The sequence below is a fragment of the Sebastes umbrosus genome, chromosome 12, assembly GCF_015220745.1.
Source record: "Sebastes umbrosus isolate fSebUmb1 chromosome 12, fSebUmb1.pri, whole genome shotgun sequence".
Lineage (NCBI taxonomy): Eukaryota > Metazoa > Chordata > Actinopteri > Perciformes > Sebastidae > Sebastes > Sebastes umbrosus.
The window spans coordinates 1,560,471-1,581,281 of record NC_051280.1 but is presented as its reverse complement, the minus strand read 5'-3'; the positions used below and the strand labels follow the sequence as shown (position 1 = coordinate 1,581,281).

At 42.7% G+C, this 20,811-nt stretch overlaps 1 protein-coding gene across 1 annotated transcript in view; it reads right to left on the bottom strand.

Moving 5' to 3' along the window:
- Positions 1-550: 550 nt before the first annotated feature.
- Positions 551-20,811, bottom strand: part of LOC119498759 (potassium voltage-gated channel subfamily H member 6-like) — a 60,275-nt gene continuing 40,014 nt past the window's right edge. The window contains exons 8-23 of the mRNA XM_037787809.1: positions 15,904-16,076; positions 14,171-14,309; positions 12,796-12,909; positions 12,345-12,499; positions 11,010-11,251; positions 9,480-9,679; positions 9,072-9,159; positions 7,405-7,569; positions 7,127-7,248; positions 6,833-6,904; positions 6,409-6,508; positions 4,372-4,480; positions 3,370-3,518; positions 2,979-3,255; positions 1,161-1,674; positions 551-838 (exon numbers count right to left, since the gene is read on the bottom strand). Of these exons, the coding sequence (XP_037643737.1) occupies positions 551-838; positions 1,161-1,674; positions 2,979-3,255; positions 3,370-3,518; positions 4,372-4,480; positions 6,409-6,508; positions 6,833-6,904; positions 7,127-7,248; positions 7,405-7,569; positions 9,072-9,159; positions 9,480-9,679; positions 11,010-11,251; positions 12,345-12,499; positions 12,796-12,909; positions 14,171-14,309; positions 15,904-16,076 (2,907 nt within the window). The remainder of the gene's footprint in view (positions 839-1,160; positions 1,675-2,978; positions 3,256-3,369; positions 3,519-4,371; positions 4,481-6,408; positions 6,509-6,832; positions 6,905-7,126; positions 7,249-7,404; positions 7,570-9,071; positions 9,160-9,479; positions 9,680-11,009; positions 11,252-12,344; positions 12,500-12,795; positions 12,910-14,170; positions 14,310-15,903; positions 16,077-20,811) is intronic.

The window sequence follows — 20,811 nt, the reverse complement described above, 5'->3', positions numbered from 1 at the left end:
CAACATGTGAGCAGGACCTTCCTGAAAAAGAGAGCACTGCTCTCAATGAAACGTTTCTGGTTAAATAAAGGTTAAGAAATAGCTGCCAGCTTTGAAGAATAATGTCACACAGAAAGAAAATGAAGAGAAATAAATGACTTTACACTGCTTCTGTGGTCAAAATGTCCTATTCACAAAACAGTCCTTAAAGAGGCATGAATAGAAAAAGTTCAACCGCTGTGAAGAACATTCATCTTCCTCTCTCGTAGCTACGTTTGTATAATGCTGATAGGCTTTTCCCTTAGGATCTAGTGGAGACTAAACCAGAGCTAAAAGGAGTACTATCTCAAACTAACTCTAGGAGCCTAAACAAAGGGCAGGGGTTCCAAAATGTGGGTTTGATCCACAAACTTTTGATCATTTATTGTGATCTAGATATGATTATGTTGACGGATGACAGTAAATCATCCTGCAAAAGCTTGTTCACAAAGCTCAGAGCGGACTCTCTGCAGTGTGGTGACACGCCAAACCTCCGCTAACTACCTGGGTTTGAACTGCGGTTCTGAGTCAGCTAGCTGCTGTCCAGCGATGACGCCGGCCCTCCCGGCATCGACAGGCGCCGCCGGCTCCCGCGCGACTCCGATTGGTTAGATGCTGCTTCTGTGCTGGGTTGAGCAGGCGAGTGGCTCAGCAGGTCCTCTTTTGCTGGGTTGATTCCACTCTGGAGGTGAAGCTCTGACTGACCGACGGTGGGAGGACAGGGACTGTCTTGTGGAGGCGTTGGCTGGAGGAGGTGTTGGCTGTCGACAGATGGGCTGAGTTTGGAGGACTGCTCCTCACAATGTGTGTCCACATCCTGCTATGGAGAGACATACAGTAAGGACATACAGTACGTTTCGGAATCTACAGAAGCCTGTGTGTCTCTGAAGGTTGCTTTGACATTTTTTCCACGTTGCCCCACATATAATGTGTTGTTAAAAAGTCATGGTCATTCCACTCATTACTGTGAGATCAGTGAACATGAACCTTGCAAAAAATGTCAAGAAAAGTCTGAATTCTGAGGAAAAACAATACTTCAGATATGGAGTCAGAATTCTGAGACTGAACTGAACATTTTTTGACAATATATCCGATCCTCTTCTGAACATTAAGAGACTGTGTTACTGAAAGGTTTACAGTACCTGTGAGACAGAGGCTAAGCTCTGTGTCCGGACAGGAAGGACTGGTGGATCAAGCCTCCCTGGGAGCCGGGGGTTTAAGGCGGCGAGGGGTGAGGGTGAATGAGACACACGCTGACTTCCTGTCTGAGTGAGGACAGAGGAGGAAGACTGGGTGGAAGTTGGAGGAAGGGGTGGAGAGGTGGAGGTGTCGTGGGGAAAGTTTGGGGAAGAAAACAGTGTCTGATATGAAGTGTGAAGGGGTGAGGTGTGGATAAGAGGGGGGGAGGCAGTAAGATGGGGGACAAAATCAAGAGGGTTTGATTCTGGTTCAAGCTGTTGAAGGACTTGATGTTGCTGCTGGGGGTCGGCGGCTGGTGACTGGTCTGTGGGGGAGGCAGCAGTGGGGGACAGGATGGGGGAGGAGGGTGCGTCAGGTGTTGATGTCAGGGTGCTGTAGGAAGGTGGGATCATTGGCATCTGCCTCTGCAGCAGCTGCAAGATGGTCCCGATGTCTGCTGACATATGAGACTCCAACCTGGAAAACACACACACACACACAGCAGTATTGAGATATACCTGACTATACTATACGTCTGCGACAGTGCAGCAGCCCAGCATGAAAAACCAGCTAGCTGCTAACCAGTCAGTTCTACAACCAAGCTGCTGCATGACTGTTATCTGTTGCAGATACATCACACTTCACAAGAGCTAGTTCACAGTTCAGAGTTCACACAGATTTAAAGGGACTGTTTGTAACTTCTTACACGTATAAATCTACCGGGTCGGTGTCCCATGCGCGCTCGCGTGTGGCTACGCTGTTCAGACAAGAGTCCAACATAAACTACACGGAAGCACCAAAACCGCAAAGTTCTATCTAGTGAAGCCCGTCTGTTAAACAGTGTTGGCCGCGGTCGGAGGACGCGGAGGAGACCGTAGCTTTGGTCTCCAGGGCCGGAGTCTCTGCTGTACTCTGCTCCTCTGCTCCTCTGCCTGCTTGCCGTCACTCAGCTAGCTGAGGTCGGAGACATTATCGTCTCCGACCGGGTGCCGGTGTCTCCCTCCGACCGCGGTTGGGAGGCTGAAGCTGGAAAAGCCAACACTAGGATCAGCATTGATTCATGGAGAGACCTTCGTCTGGTCAGCTAACATTACTGCCAAGCAGGTGAAATATAGAGTGATATTGTGGTTTGAGCTGACGTGTGTCTCCTCACTGTTTTGAGCGATGCTCATTCATGTCTATGTAGAGCGAGCACAAGCGCGAGCCCGACGCTGACTTTTTGTGACTTAACGGCCACAGGTGTCGCTGTTAACAAGACATTTCGGATTCTTACAAGCAGTCCCTTTAAATGAACTAGTTCACATTCTTAGTTCACAATTCTTAATTTTGAACTAAGTTCACCGTCATAAAAAAATGAACCAGTTCATGTCCATTTCTTCCGTTTTTGCTTTTAAACTGGTGGATGCTACGGTGTTTAATCAGTCTCTCAGACTTATTTTCAGCATCCAGTTCCACACCAGCAGGCTCAGGGACAGCTTCATACCACAGGCCATAAGACTGCTGAGCTCCTGAGCTCATCAATACATACATATTATTTATACCGATAGATAGATAGATAGATAGATAGATAGATAGATAGATAGATAGATAGATAAAATATATATAACAGATAGCTAGGCACTGTTTAGATGTAGATGTGAAGTGCACCCCTCTTTGCACTCAGAGTTTAAGCTGTTACAACTGTTTTGCTGGTGTTGTGGTATTTGACTTGAAATGTGACATACATGTAAAGTTATCACCACTACTGATGAAGACCCTGATGAAGCCCTGTTGTGACCAACCTGGTTATCTGTCGCTGCAGCGCCTCCAATCTCTTCTCTAACTCCACCTTCTGCCTCCGAGAGATGACGGTTGGAGCAGGAGGACGAGAAGGAGGAGGAGGGCTGGAGGGATGGTGGGAGGAGGAGGAGAAGGGCAGGTCAACGAGCTGCTGGGGGGGAGGCTGAGGAGGAGGAGGTGAGGGGAGGCTGTGGGAGCAGGGCACCTCCTGGTATCTCTGTTCCTCTTGACTCTCTGAGCCCCAGAACGTAAAGATGTTGGACACTCCTGAGATTGCATCTGGTCCACACACAGATACACAGTGAGACACACACGGAGCCAGGCGGAGCTGCCACCACTATTCACAGTTTTTTTTTATTATCCCACGTGCCTTGAATGTATCTTTACACTTGCCTGTTAAAGGGTTACGGGTCTTCTCTCTCCTGTCAGTGTCAGGGCACCTCGTAGTGTTTCTGTCAGCAGCACGAATGATGGAGGTGTGAGCGGGGCCGGTCACCTCTGAACCCTCCTCTTCATCGTCACTGGAGAACACGGGGCCGTATCTACAGAAACAATGAGTTCAGGGCTTCGAATGGGGAGGAATGATGGGTGTTTCTGTAACTATTTTTAAGTCCCAGCAATGAAATTTTGGATTTATGTTAACATTTGTAGTGCTTGATAAATATATTACCCATCTTGACATAAAAAATGAATTACTAAATAATGTGATTTGATCAAATTTATGGAGCATTTTATGTCCCACAACTGTGGTCTCAATGCTGAGATGTTCAAATGAGCTAATTCAATTATAATATGACATAATTTCAAATGGAATTGTTTTATATACATATTACTTTACACCATATTCAAATTATTTATTTGTTTACAAATCATTTATATGATTTTTTTATCTAAATGCGGCTGTCCCACATTATACTGAGTCCTTACCGCGACACTGAACAAATACCATTGTAAAAGTTTTATCCATGGAAACTAGATCTGTTTGGCCAAAGCCAAACAGATCTAGTTTCCATGGAAACAGAAGTCAGCAGGTTGGGCCGCCCATGTATTTATTGTGTGTCCTTATACCATACAGCTTGAATTACATTTAAAAAAGAACTTAATATTACTGTTGAATTCATGTCTATTAGATGCTACGAGTCAAAGCTAACGTAGCAGACCTTGCTATAGCTGCCGTTTATCTGCAATATTAGCAAAACATATCATTTCCTTGGTAAGGACATTAGACATTAGAATTGCAATATCTGTCATTAAGCGCAACATGTACACTGATGGTTCAAATTCAAATTCATAAAGGTTGATTTTTTATTTTTTTATTTGGGAGAGTCCAAAGTGACCGTAGTTGCAGAAACACCCGTATGTTTTATAGGTGGGGAACAAAGCTGCAGGTCTTACAGTGTATGTTTATGATGGTCTCTGTTGTGGTCGGTACGCTGCTCCCAGTTACTGTGTCTTCTTCTACATGTGTAGGCAGCTCTCTGTCTCCCCACTGACACGGTGTAACCTGACAGATACAAACAAACAGCCACTGTGAGTTGGTGTGATGCCCTCCCACTAATGTGTTATCGCATTTGTGTGTGAATGTAACCGTTTGGTTTTAATGTGATGTATTTCTTTTCTTTTTGGAAAGACTTTCTTTACTTTCTGTATGAGTGATCTGGTGTTTGGACCAAGTTAGTGCACTCGCTGTAGCACTTTCTCAACAGTAGGTGGCAGCGTGAGGCTGTGATTTGCCCTCATAGCAGCAGAGAATTCAGCAAAGGAAGACATGTCTCCTTGTCTCATCATTTCTTTCCTGTGTTTCAGGTTAGTGATGTGTCAGAACCACATTGAACATGCTGTTGTTAGATAATGCTGAGGAATCATTTTGGTTTAAGTGAGAGAGAAAAAATGAACACGAACACACACACACACACACACACACCCTCTCACTACCCACTTCTGTGAGTGGAAATGGGTTATAAAACCCTCCAACAGCGAGCCTGTGTCGATGCCGACTTGCAACTACGTTTTGTGTTCCTCATGGAACACGCTCCGTACAAATGTAAGTTCCGTGCAAATACCGTTACAAACGTAAACTGCTCAAACTAAGATAGACATTTAAAGGGACTCTATGTAAGAATAAGAAATTGTTTGTTATCAGAAATTGCTTGTTAACAATCTCCATGAATCAATGCTGATACTGTGTTTTCCTGCTTCAGCCTCCTGACCGTGGTCAGAAGGAACAGGGGAGACACCGCAGCCCCAGTCGGGGACGATAATGTTACTCGCTCCGGAGCCCCGTCACTTCAGGAAACAAGACACGGGAAACCTCTGTTGGTCTGGAGGAGCTGCAGCAGTTATTTCTGCACAAACGTCCACTGTACATTCACTAGATATTCTCAGAGCTACAGTACTAACTCTTTGTGTAGTGTGCGCGCATGCACGTGAGAGGTGGAGCGAGAGAGCGAGTGAGAACAAGGTGTGTGAGTGAAGGTAGGCAGAGGAGCAGAGGAGCAGAGTACAGCAGAGACTCCGGCCCTGGAGACCAAAGCTACGGTCTCCCCTGTGTCTTCTGACCGCGGTCGGGGGGCCGAAGCAGGAAGAGTCAACACTGTTTAACAGACGGGCTTCACTAGATATAACTTTGCGGTTTTGGTGCTTCCGTGTAGTTTGTGTTGGAGTCTGAGTCTGAACAGCGTAGCCACACGTGAGAACGCATGGGACACCGACCCACAATGATTTATACGTGTAAGAAGTTACAAACAGTACCTTTAATATGGCCATACAGACGTTAACAACTTAAAGGTTACATTGTATTTAGGATCAATTGTCTAGTCTAGAAAACAGTAGACGTGTATATCTGATTGTAAAATGTTGTATATTTACAGATGTTGCAAAAATTAAGTAGCTCATAAACATCCATCCATCATCTGTAACCACTTCCCAGCCGATCCCAGCTGACATTGGGCGAAGGCAGGGTACATCCTGGACAGGTCACCACAGGGCTGACACATAGAGACAGTAACCACTCACACTCACATTCACACCTAATGAACCCGATCTGCATGTCTTTGGACTGTGGGAGGAAACAGGTGAACCCGGAGAAAACCCACGCTGACACAGAGAGAACATGCAAACTCTTCTTTTTATTCTTAATACTGTGAACCTTTGCACATCCCCTCCGCTTGATACGAAACCACGGTTACGAAACGTTACGTCAGTTTCTGTTGGAGAGAGGGAAGTTCATCCCAAAACTTGCAGCTGTATTTATACTCTACTCCTTAAAGAAGTCTGCTTCATTCAGCTACGAGTGTGACTACAAACGGAATTCACATCCGTCACGGAGTGGGAGTGATGATGTCTGATCTGATCCACCTTGACTGCAGTGCATCTCTGCAGTTTCTATCTGTCCTCACAAGCTGTGTGTATTTTTGTGAAGTGCTACAGTACCTGTGTGAGTGGAGGAGCGTTTGTCTTTCCTCTGAGATCTGCTGAACCCGTCACAGTCGGAGTCTTCTCCACTCGGAAAACCTACAGCTTCATTATTCGCCTGCAGACAAGGAAGGGAGAGAAAAGAATCAAGTTCAACATTTCATTCAACATTTTGTATGTCAAACAATCCATGTTAGATAGTGGTCCACTATGGCTGTACAGCTTGACAGAGTATTTGTGATATTTCCATTCAGTTTCATTAAACACACGTTCAAAATGTTCAGACTGAAACGGCCCCCCACACACGGCAAAATATATATATCTGACATGTGAATGCCAGATGTCTCCTTCTAAATTATTACGCGTCAAATTCAAGACATCTCCAGCGTAGTCATAATTTCCACCTGGTTTCAATAAATAGAGGAGCTGTAGAGTAACATACGTCTCTGAGATTGAAGGTGATCTCCAAGTTGGACCAGAAATATTCACAAAATTCAGGATACATTCCCAGAACCTGCAAACACAAATAAGGGGAAATCAGCACTGCCAACATAACATAAAAAAACAAAAACTGATCCATGTTTAAAGAAAAGGACTCTGTGAATAAACTGATGTTAGTGATACTGTGTTTATCACATGGACCGACAAACACCTGCTCAGTTATCAGCCATTCATTCACTTAGTCCTCAGAAACTGGATGGTTTTAAGCGGGAAAACGTAAAAAAACACGTGATACCTCCAGCATGTCCTCCCTGTGTATCTTGTGCAGATCACAGTAGGTCAGAGCTCTGACATCAGCGTTGGATTTTCCTGGCAGAGCATACAGATTGATGGGCTCCCCAAAGATATCATTCTTCCCTGGAGGAGAAAAACACGAGTCAGGGTATATGAACAAATAGGAATCTTGATGTGTGCATTTATTATTCATGTAAGAGACATTACAGACTCTTCCTGTGGCCACTTGATGGAGCCACTAGCATATACAGTATACCTGAGCCTCCTGCATGCACCTACCCAGTATAGCTATCACAACGTCTCCTTTGAGGATCTCTATGGATCCCCTCGAGATGAAGTACAGAGCTGATATCAGGTCTCCAGCATGGACTAGGGTGTCACCAGGAGGAGCGTGGGTGGTCTTAAACCTCATGGCTAGGGCCCTCAGACAGCCCTTAGTGGAACCTATAGACACCATAACAAACACAACGTGTTGGTCTAATGCTACAAGAACATTTGTTTCTTCTTGATCTTTTCTTTAACTAGGTTTCTATACATATTTGACCAGTGGTGGAAGATGAACTCTGCCCCTGATCTTTTACTTAAAGCTGCAGTGGGTAGAAACGGAGCAAATATGATTAAAAATAGTTACTTTTATAAAACGGTCACTATATCCTGACAGTATAGTGCATGAGAGAGGTAATCTAAAAAAAATCATGCGCCTCTGTGTCCTCCGGTGCTCCTAATCTGCAGGATTTCACAAACTGGAGGAAAACAAGCAGTCAGAGCTGTGCTGGAGTCTGCCGTCCAGCTGCCGTCTATGAGCCGGCTGTCGAAGTCAGACCAAACAGTCAAACTAGGCAGCGCTGATCAAATATGAATCAATATTCTATAACTGTAATGCCTATTTCTCTCCTCAAATGTTTTCAGAAACATCTTGTAGTGCACAGTTTAGCTGTAAAATGAGAAAGTTTGCGACCATGTTGAGATCACAACCTGTGATTGGCCAAAGTCTCCCGTCACGGGCTAGATTTTTTAAAGCCTGTAAACAGAGCCATGAGGCTAATTTTCTCTCAGAACACTTGAATTACAATATGCTAAAAGGTTATCATGGAATTTTTGCCCAATGATGCCCAGAAAAAAGTCTACCTACTGATGCTTTAAAGGGTGACTTTGGCATTTTTCAACCTGGAACCTGTATGTTCCCATGTTTTTGTGTTTAAGTGACTAATGGAGACAACAATTTCTGAAATTGGTCCAGTGTTGAGGGAGAACGCTGCGGCCGAATAAACAGGATGTAATGAAATCATTTGGAGCAACCTGGCACCTTCAGTTAATGTCCACTAAAAGTGTGTGTTTTTGCCACTGACAGGCGGCCCCGCCTACGTCGCCAATCTCTTCCGTCTGAGGTTTCCTATTCCGCCTCTCCCCTGCTCCCAGGCCCACTGGGCCTGTGGTCCCATTTCTCCTGCGTGTTGTGTAGGCGCTGTGAAGGTGAGCTGTATTTCCTATAACTTAATGGCTAAACTGAAAGTATTTTGGAAGCTGATATTAAACACATTGCGAGGTCAAACTGTAATTTTTTGTGGAGGGAACGACAAGTAGTTTCTAATGTCTCAGAAAAGGTTTACTATTTACTGATTTGGTTTACATGTTTAAGTTTAAACAATGTTTAAATTTACTCTGCTGTGTTACAGGAAGTTAGTGATACTAACAGACAATGAGTTTCTGTATACTCTTATTAAACATAATAGTATTTGATAAGTGAGGCATAGCGTTAACTACTCTGTTAAGTGAACTACTTTAAGTAAAATGGAATTACTTAAGTTAAAAAAACTTCAAACTTGTATTACAGTACTTGAGTAAATGTACTTACTTTGCACCACTCTGAATGTGTGATATCTAATTTAGCTCGTAAAAGATCCACTTTTCATGTGTAATAGTATAGTAATATAGTATTACTGTACCTTTAAAAGCCTTAAAGTTTTGCAGCAGTGACCTGTTGAGGTGGAGACAAATATCTGCCTGGAGACAATCTGGGAAACCTTTTAAAACCTGGTGGAGCAGCAGGGACGGGGGACACAAAGAGAGGACAACCTTGGATTAATACGCAAACTGTAAACATGATCCCTTAATGAAGTAATCTTACAGTCGTATTTACATCAGCATGAAATCAGAATGTTAGCTGAACAGATTTAGCTAGCCAACAAGCCAACACTGTCTGAGCACACACTAGATTTATGGGGAAAAGAACCAGTCATACACAACACAGACAATAGGAAACCATGCCTATTCTGTAGAGTTAGCTGAGCTGAGGACTTCCAATATGGCTGACAGAGAAAGCGTGAGATCACCTGAAAGTCTCCCATACTCACAGCGTTCATATCTATCCCATTAGTGTATGACCATGCGTGTTGGAAGTACTCTTCCAGCCGCTGTCTCAAAGGGTTGGGGATCTGGTGGAAGCGGATGAACTCTCGAACTCTCATCATCTGGGCGTGGTAACGTGCCGTACCAGAGTAGAGCCGCTGGATAATGGCTGACACGTTACCGAAAATACTGGCATACATCAGAGCTAGAGAGGAAACCCAAACAGAGACCTCGTATCATTTATCTATTACTCAAACAAGGAGTTTAATAGTTGCTTGTCTAGTTCATTAGGGCACTGAGAACAAGAAACCAACAAAAACCAACCATAAAATAATAAAGGAATTACACGATACAAAGCATGCTGGCATGGATTCCATCAACATTAATGAATGATGGACAATTGTAAATGATGGTAGCAATGGTAATGCTAATCTCAACCTTTTAATGTCAATCAGCGACAACAGAAACTTCACACAGCTCCAATACAGCTGAAAGTGCTGAGTAAACAGTAAAATTAGGCTGACATGTAAAAGTACCAGCCCGTTCGCACAAAAAGGCATATAAGTGCCACGATAATGCGCAAGGCGTTTAGGGTGCAATAAGTACGCCTTTCTTGATTTCTGAGTGTCATTTGTACGCCAAGTACCCTGTACTGGCTGCAATGTAAAGGCATTCCCCTATAAATGCTATGGTAAGAGTTAATGACATAGTATAAAAAGCTAAAAAGACTACTGCTGGTGGGCGGATGTGGAGGTTGATGGGTCAAACAAACACAGGACTTTTAACCAGCAGACCCGTGTTCGAGATTGTTGTTTTGTTTTGTTGGTGACGTTTGTCTCGTGGCGAATGTCACATTTTTTTATCGACGTTTGTGACGTGTTTTCTATATTTGTGTTACGTTGTTTCCGTACATGTTTTACTTAGTTTTCTTACTTATTTTAAGCCCAACCATGATGTTTTCCCTTACCCTAACAAAGTGGTTTTGTTACCTCAACCTAAGTTAGTTTTCTTGCATAAACCTAACTGCAGACACTTGCGTAGCGTACTAAATGACACGCAAGAAGGCTCAAATGCATACTCGTGACCGGCGGCATGAGATCGGGTTGGAAAGTAGTAAACAGGAACACAGGATTTAAACTAAAGTCCAAAGCAGCACGGCTTGGTGCGGCTACCCCCTGCTGTGAGGCTTGACATGGCGTGGTGTGGTTAAAGTGGACTGGGCTAATGGAAAAACCCTAAATGTAAATGTTGGAGCCCATCTAATACAATTTTGAACGTTTTTGCAGCAGCTGGGACCACAAAAAACAAAAACTGCTTCACCAACTTTAGATAAGAAGAAGAAGAACCAGAAGACCCAAAGGTTCTTGGATTGGATTTTGGATTTGACTCTTTAGGTAGACCAGTGTGGAGGATATTGGAATAGTCCAACCGTCTAAACTAACTAAACTATGGTAAGATGAAAACCAAACTGCTGTTACTTTAGCTTCACTAGATTTCCTGATGTGGCTAAAAAGTCTTTTTTTTGTAGAACTCACCGCCAACAAGCATAACGCAGATGGAGAAGATCTTCTCAGAGTTGGTGTTTGGGGAGACGTTGCCGAAGCCGACGCTGGTCAGACTACTGAAGGTGAAGTACAGAGCTGTGACATATTTATCTCTAATGGAAGGACCCGACCCGATGACGGAGTCATTGTACGGCGTCCCGAGCTGCTCACCCAGATTGTCCAACCAGCCAATCCCAGCCGAGGTCGACCGCTCCACGTTACCTATGGCGTACCTGGGGTGAGAAGACACGTAAAATGTTCCTTCTATACACACTTTGAAAGCTCCAGAATTCTTTTGGTATTTCAACACAAAGTGTTTTTTAGAAAATGGGAGACCAACAATTTATGTTATTACTGTATGTAACTATGATGCAGCACAATTACCACAAAGATGTCATCAACGGATTCTTAAGTTATCAATAGTTACTTCTCCACAATTTATTTCCCCACAAAACTATTACACGCAATAATGAGTACATCACCAGAGCGAATAAATCAAATTTGCTAAAATTGGTAGTTGTAAGGAATTTCTTGGATCTAAAACGTTTCCCATTACATTCAAAAAATGTCAAGCTATAATAAATGCTATGCCTAGTGGAATTCTACAGCTGGTGAAAGGACACTTTAAATAGATTGTATGTAACTTTTTACACATATAAATCGTTTTTTATTGCCAATGTGTGAACCGGTTGTAACCTAACCTAAAAAAATCAGTACTTCCGTGTCTTTCTGGGTTTCCTCTATTAGCCTATTGACTGCGTTTAATGTGAAAAACCCAGGCCCGTTTTTCCGGGGAAAATCCAACACATGTGACGATTTGAGATTTGTAGATGTGTCAATGAGATTTCTGTTATGATGAAGAAGACACAACAAATTATTTATTTCATGAGTTCTAATATTTAAACAGCATTCCGGAGAAAACCGCAAATCTAACAAATCATATAAGTTATTTTATATTATGAAAAAAAAAGCCAGAAAATACAATTGAATGGTGACTTACTAATTTTATCGGGAAAATTTCATATATGCAAGTCAAAATTTTCCAAATCTCTCCCATCCTATTGAATTGTTCTCTACTGAGTCTGTTAAACTATCAATACTAGAAAAAGTGTGCATATAATTAGTCTGCTTCAGGAGTTATTTAAAGAGATTTTTTTTGTATATTCTTCTGCATATCAGTGTTGTGTATCTGCTTAACTTCATTATTAGTAATAGTGTTACATGTTTTTACATTTATCCCTTATCTACATAGGCTTCGTAACCACTTGCGTTCAAGTTTGAGTGTGAGGTAAAAATACTGAAGTAAAGTAAAGTAGAGTAGTGTACCAGATGCAGGCCAGCCAGTGGGCGATGAGGGCGAAGGTGCACATGAGGAGGAAGAGGACAGCTGCACCGTACTCTGAGTAACGGTCCAACTTCCTGGCTACGCGAACCAATCGCAGTAACCGAGCCGTCTTCAGTAAGCCAATCAGTGTGGTGGTCTGTTAGGAGGAGGAGACAGAGAGCGGCTGTGTGACTATGTGACTGGATACAAAATGTAATGTGAGTGAACAAATGATAAAAAGCAATATCACATAAATAAGGACTGTTATTGGAGTCTCCAGATGTTCTTTTTCTTTCTCCTCTTTCTCTCTTCCTCCCTGTTTCTCTGCAGTCCCAACAGTCTTTCCTCCCTACCGTCTCCCTTTTTACCTAAACCTCCATTTCTCATCCCACCCTCATCTATCTTCTTCTTTCCCTCCCTCCTCCCTACCTCTCCCTCTACACCACCCCTAACCACCTCCTCTCCTGAGCGGTAGATGAGGAGGTCAAAGGGAATGGCTGCCACCATGTCGATGAGGAACCACCCTTTGAAGTAGTGGACTGCAATCCGAGAGGAGTGGCTCACCACCTGAGGAGAAGAAACACAAACAGTACGCAACATGTATCATCATATTACAGCACACAGTACAGTACAGTACGTTATTTAACCTCCTTCATGAAAAGCTAGTATGACATGGTTGGTACCAATGGATTCATTAGGTTTTTCTATATTTGGGGTCTTTTCAAGAATTAAGCAACCACCGTTACCAACTATTTATTTTAACATAGCATACCTTTTTTTTACCAGTGGAATAGCTTGTTAAGTTAAGTTAAGCCATTCTACTTTGCATATTTTATGACATTATCGTAATCATGTGCATGTTGCATAACATTTTCTACAAAAATCAATTTTAAAGGGACTATTTGTAACTTTGTACGCGCATAAATGTAGCGGGTCGTCACACATGCGCGTTCGCATATACACGCTCGCGTGTGGCTGGAGCCTCGTCTCCGCTGCATGCTCTCCTTCACTCAGAATGCGCGCGCGTCCTCGCTGTCTCGCTCCACCTCTAGACGTGAACGCGCGCTCACTACTACACACTGCAGAAGAGTTTAGCTCTGAGAATATCTAGTGAATGCACAGGGGACGTTTGTGCAGAAATAAATTCTGCAGTTCCTCCAGACCAACAGAGGTTTCCCGTGTCTTGTGAAGTGACGGAGCTCTTCAGAGAGTTATGTTACCCTCTCGTTACCGACCGGGTGCCGGTGTCTCCTCTGCTCTCTCCGGCTGCGGGCGGAGAGAGCAGAGGAGACATGCTGCAGAGCCCCGCTGCATCAGCCTGCACTTAGGCAGGAAAAGCCAACACTAGGATCAGATCTAAATCATGTTCATGGAGAGACCTTCGTCTGGTCAGCTAACATTACTGCCAAGCAGGTGAAATATAGAGTGATATTGTGGTTTTAGCTGACTTGTGTCGCCTCACTGTTTTGAGCGATGCTCGTTCAGGTATATTTAGAGCGAGCAAGCGCGAGCCCGACGCTGACTTTCGTTGATTTCACGGCCACAGGTGTCGCTGTTAAGAAGCATTTCTGAAAGTTACAAATAGTCCCTTTAAGTATAGAAGAGAAAACAACACAGTACAATTATATTACAAAATAATGAACAAAAATCAGTGGACATATTTGAAGATATAAGGCAAAAATGAAACCTCTATTCTTACCATGATCTGATGAGAAGGTCATTTGTTTGACCTTGAAACTACAAAATGATCTCTATAAATGAGCCAGTGGGTCATTGAATTGGTTAATTAGTCACTCTGTCTGTCATTCACACACAGAGAGAAGCTCACCTCGTCATTGGAGTTAACGTATGTGGTCCTGAAGTTGATGATGATGTCAACAATGAACATGATGTCCACTATGAGATCCACCACGTTGAGGGGGGAACAGGAGTAACCGCAGGTCTGTATGGCTGCCTCCTCCTGGTCACTAAAGACAAATACATCAATAAATCAATCAGTGGGTTTTACTCCAAGCAAGAATGAAACATTCACTGAAAAAAAAACACACAAAATTATTAGACCACAGCATTGAAAACAAAAAATGTTACTTGAAGGATTACACGTAATTTTAGGCACATTTACAGACTTGCCCCCCCGATATCAACAATTGAGTTATTCTGTAATTGCGGGTACATTTCATGTCCATTGATGATAAGGACATTTTTTTCTAACTATTTTCTTCAAAAATATAACACTAGTGATGGGAGTAGAGAACCGTAGTTGTCCGCTTTCTTGGCATCTCATGCCTCTGTGACTATCGATTCCTCTTATTGATGCTCTGTTACGCATGCACAATGACGTACCATGTTTCAGTTTGTTTGGGACCGGAGCCACGGCGGAGAGAAAAAAAACGCTCAACAGCATGGCTCTACTAAACCTGAGGGGACGCACACTATTTTTCCCTGATTAATCTGTGTTGAAATCAGCAGGATGAGAGTTAGTAATGTTAGCTGTTAGCAGCCGGTGGGCAGCGCAGTCCTGACTGGATAAATAATGGAGTTACTAACGTTAACAGAGGTGCCATTGAGTTATTATTGTGAGACGTTCACGGTCTGCTCAGCAAAAGGACTATTGGGTTAAGGTAGTTTACAACGTTATCATGATGCATTCAAATGTAATCTCGTAAAATTAAGTTTTTGGCGAGAAACTTGAATAAATCCAGTTGTTTGAAGGAGATGTTTTCACATCAATACAAAAAAAATAATAGAGAGAGAATTATGACCTGTTTAGAGTTTTTTAATCAAATCAAATATTTAAATAATCATAATCATTTGAATTGTGTGTTTTTATGCAAATAACCACTATAGATGACAATAACAAAGTACAGTACAGTACTGTGTACACTAACCTCCCACCTCAGAAAAATAGGGTATCCCGGAAGCTACGGTTTAATTCGAACACTGTAATTTACTGTGCATATAATGTTTTTATAAAATATATCAAACATTGAATGATATCATATCAAAAACGTTATTTCTTCATTTAGCGCAGAGATTGCAAAAGTGGCAGACAAAAAAAATACTTGTCTGCCACAGTGGCAAGAAGTGAAGAAAGTTAATTTAAGACCTTGTATCCAGGTAGATATGGCAGTAGTTGACAGGACACCTTGTGTCACACACTGATCTGAATGAGCTGTCCTGATCATTTCCTTCTCTACTCACAATATCAAACAGTACACTGCTACTATGAACCCTGTCCATATGCTCTCAGCACAATATTGGAAATGTTTGTGTGCTGCTTTTTCTGTGCTCTGCATATCGGTCTAACCTATTAAATCTGTGCGTGATTTATTACAGCGCCTACTAGTGGCCCCAAATCCCCACATTTCATTGCTAATGTTTTGAACTTTAACTGTGAAATAAAGTACATTTAAATAATGAAATATCCAAAATCTGGATAAGGAAAAGAGTTCATCATTGGTTCTAACAGTAGTTCAGAGGACAGCAAGGGAACCCTTGCATCTTCATAAGTAACTCATGCAGGTCAGGTGAGCAACAGTTGTTGTGAGAATTTGCACCAACCTCAGAAGAAATGTAGCAGAATAAGGAGTGAATATGGCTGTATAAATGACTAAGAGCAAAATGACCCAGTCCCACACGGCTTTGAATGGACTGTAGTGAAGGATGGTCCACTTCTGGATCCTGGGGGACTGCAGTTTATACTCTGGTAACACATCAGCACCCAGAGACATAACCTACAGGAGAGAGAGAGAGAGAAAGAGAGACCCGTTAGTCTGTTCATCCACTCTTTAAGCATTATATACAGCTGTATGAGGTTACTCTACAGCCCAACAATGTTTTCTATTTTTCTACACTCGTTTATTCAGGTTTTTCCTTCACCTCTGTGTTTGACTGTTGAGGACTGCAGTACCTAGAAATATGCTGTGGGGCAGCACACTGTCAAGTCGAGTCAATTTTATTTGTATAGCCCAAAATCACAAATCACAAATTTGCCTCAGGGGGCTTTACAATCTGTACAGGATACGACACCCTCTGTCCTTTACAGTACGACCCTCTCATCGAATAAGGAAAAACTTAACTAAAAAAAAACTTTTAACAGGGAAAAAAATGAAAGAAACCTCAGGAAGAGTAACAGAGGAGGGATCCTCCTTCCAGGATGGACAGACGTGCAATAGATGTCGTGTCTACAGAGTAACAACATCATGAAAATATAACATAGACAATCCACAAAAAATAATACGTATAATGTGAACATATGTGAGAAGGTGGATCCAGGAGGATGTCAAGCAGCTTCCCGGCGTCGCCAAACAGATAGAGTCAGAGCAACACGACCTCCTCTCCACGGCAGATAGGTAGAGCCAGAGCAACATGACCTCCTCTCCACGCCAGATAGGTAGAGCCAGAACAACATGACCTCCTCTCCACGTCAACCAGATAGAGCCCGAGCAACATGACGTCCTCTCCACGCCAGATAGGTAGAGCCAGAGCAACATGACCTCCTCTCCACGTCAACCAGATAGAGCCCGAGCAACATGACATCCTCTCCACACCAGATAGATAGAGCCATAGCAACACGACCTCCTCTCCACACCAGATAGATAGAGCCAGAGCAATACGACCAAACGGAGTATGCTGTTTACATGACCTATATCAAATTCATAATATTATCATAATTAGAATAGTAGTGGAATATGAATGTGTATGTAAATGTAAGCAGTGTTGCAACACACTGAGCAATGGATAAATAATCATGACAGAGTACATCTCTGAACAGAACAGAACATGTATGTAAACAAGTGTGAGTCTTACCAGCAACTACTTTTATTTCTGTACACATTCTTATCCCTGGTTACTATTTTAGCCCTGCTCACATCTATCAACCTTTGTGTCAGCAAGGTAAAGACAGCTTAATATATTTTCTCTTTGCTCCTATGACATGACATGAGGACAACTTGAAAGTGGCCAAGGTGACATTTAAAATACAGCCATCTTTTTTTACTACACCTGCTCTCTCATGATCTCTAACACACCACAGCCTCTACGGCTTGTCTACAGAACCGTGACCTTGTACCTTTACAACTGTGTGTGGGCTCTGATGACAGTGATTAATTACTAGATAGACCATGAAGGATATTACTAAAAATCCTGTTGAAGTTTCACAGAGCTACAATACTTTTAAGAGTACAACATGTCAACATCAGCACAAGAATAATCTAAAATAAGTTTACCAATATCTGTTGTAACACAAGTTAATTCTTTTTAAGAATTAAAAGACTCAATTAGGTAATATTACATTAATTCAATTAAGACATATTTAAAGGTACTGTATATAACTTTTTACACGTATAAATCGTTTTTTATTGCAAATGAGGGGACAGGTTGTAACCTAACCTAAAATATGACACCTTCCACAACTTTCTATGTTTCCTCTATCAGCCCGTAGACTGCTTTTAATGTAAAGGACTGGAAGGACACTGGGTCAGTGTCCCAGTGGATGTTACGTCATGCGCTCGCGTGTGCTTTCTCTCTTCAGCTCAGCTGAAGAAATGGAGTCCGCTAATGCAAACAAACGACCAGCCTCCACCAGCAGCTCCACCACAATTCAGACTCCAACACAAACTACACGGAAGCACCAAAACCGCAAAGTTATATCTAATGAAGCCCGTCTTGCAAAACAGGAATGTGACCGACGTCGGAGGAAAACTAGTGTTGTGGGAGTGTGTGTGCACGAGCGGCGGCGAAACGAGCGAGCAGCGGAGCAGAAGAGTTAGTTTAGCTCTGAGAATATCTAGTGAATGTACAGTAGAAGTTTGTGCAGAAATAAATGCTGCAGCTCCTCAAAACCAATAGAGGTTTTCCCGTGTCTTGTTTCCTGCTGCTGAGTGAAGGGACGGGGCTCCGGAGCGAGTAACGTTATCGTCTCCGACCAAAACTACGGTGTCTCCCTTGAGCCTTCTGACCGCGGTCGGGAGGCTGAAGCAGGAAAAGTTAACACCAGTATCAACATCGGCCGGGCCTGTAGAGACCTTCGTCTGGTCAGCTAACATTACTGCCAAGCAGATGAAATACAGAGTGATATTGTGGTTTTAGCTGACGTGTGTCTCCTCACTGTTTTGAGCGATGCTCGTTCATGTCTATGTAGAGCGAGCACAAGTGAGAGCAACAGGACGTTGACTTTCGTTGACTTAACGGCTACAGGTGTCGCTGTTAACAAGACATTTCTGATTCTTACATTGAATCCCTTTAAGAAATGTTCTTAACATAAAAAAATCAAACCTTATGAAAATGATCTGGTAATGGGGCTAAATTGGGGCCTGTACTTAAAGGAGTTACTGGAAATCTAATTATTAGTGAGAACTGTTCACACAACAGAAAAAGAGCATTCATTATAGATGAATGTTCGCACCTATATGAAAGTGGGTCTGTGGTATATCAACTTAAATACACACATGTACACATGGAGACCCTGGGGAAGGAGCTGTGAACAGTGTAATTAATGAGCAGCAGCATCTGAACTCCTCTGGGACCTAACATGAGCCACGTGTAGGCCTACACATCGGCAGCACCCGGGGCAAGTAGTCAAGGACTGGGTACGTTGATGGATGGAGGACTGGGAGGTGGAGATGACCCTCTTTGTAGAACCCTATTCATGCAGATGTCATGATTACGACACGGTGTTAGCTTGAGGCAATACAAAGGAAAGACTGGAGGCAAACACAAATCACCTCAGAATAGTTGGCTAAACTTACACGTTGAAAATGTAATTTTGCTTTGTTGTTGGGTGCCAGAATCGAAGGAGTATGGCTCCTGCTTCATCGCATACCTTTGAGATGACATACGGTGATTTGTAGCGCTAGCAATCTACAACATCGAAGCGTTTCAGAGATGGAGAGAAGATGTTGCTAATAGTTTAGCTAAGCCTTCTGCTAACCATAATTAGCCATCACGGCTGTTGCATCGCATCGGTGAGCTAACTGTTCACGCAGAAGGTTAAACTATTAGAGAGATGGAGAGAAAATGTTTGCTTTTTCTATGGTGGTCTTGGTGTCTTAATGTGGTATTTTGGAGGGATTATTGATCATTTATTTTAATTAATCAATTAATCCATATTAATTTCTGATATCTGATTAGAACAACTTGACACATAGTGCTGAGCTGCATCTCAAATTAATCTTCAGGTTCCCAGCTTTCAGATGATGTACACTACTTCTATGTGACATCTACTGTTGACCTGCTATCTCCCCTAAAGACCCCCTGTACCCCCCCTAAGAAAGACAAAAACGGGTGTATTATGGGTCTCAGAGGGTTAACATTGATCAATTATATAATAAACATGGAATCTATTAATGAATCAACTGCGCACACACACACACACACACAGTTCCACTCACCTCCTGAGCTACTATTGAGGAGATGCGGACAGCTCTATTCACTCTGGTGTTTCTGTGTTCGCTGTCCAAACCTGACAGGCCATCCTGAGACGCACTACTGTCCAGAACACTCAACGAAGAAGACATGGTCAACACCTGCTGCGAATGCGATTCAATCCGTCTGTCCTCTCCTCTGTCTGTCCATTTTTTGTCCTTTGTCTTCATCTTCTTCTTCTTCTTCTTCTTCTTCTCTCCTTCTGCCTCAGATGTTTTACAGTTCATTTATGTTTGCATACAGTTGTTTTTACTTTGTGGTTTTATTCAGTTGCTCCTCTTCTCTCTTTGCAACCTTTCACTTTTCTTCTCCTCACACCCTCCATTTGTTTGTGCTTCTCAGTCTCCTCACTCTCCTCTTCTTTAGCTGTCCTTCAACTTTCCTTCCCCTTTATCTCTGATAGTTTGTCATCCTATCCACCCACTTCTTGTTTGCCTTGTGGAGATCATTGTATCCATCACCTCATTGCTGTTAGTTCAGTTCAAGTTTGGATCAGTGTTCTTATTTGAAAAAAAAAAAGTGAATTCCCTCGATTCACAATAGTTGAACTTATCATAAAGGGTTCTGTTGCTGTGTTTTGTTCACATTGACTTTATCCCAAAATGTTTTTATTGCCTTGTTCTGTGATATTTGAGCATATCCCCAAAAAAAACTTTACTTTCATATGAGAAATTGGAAGACATTTTAGGTGCAGTTTTCTTGAATCTGTACAGTTCTTGTAGCAATGTTTGATCTCACTCCATGGTGTACTCTCAAGGTTTTATATCAAGACATATAACACTCCTGCGGGTCAGTTCACAGCCATACATCGTGAGATTTACCTTCCAGTTCCCTTCGGCACCCCTTCACATCACTCGCGGAATCATTTCAACAAAAGCATCTGGTGTTGCTAAGCCTCCCGGTGATGCTCCAAAGACAAGAGTCCAGAGTGGGGAGCGTAAACAAAGTCGACCCAGAAGTGATCAATAAGTCCAGTAGTCTTCAGTAGTTGGTTTGACAGAGTAGAAGTTGCAAGTAAAACTCTTCCAGCAGCAGTTGAGGTAG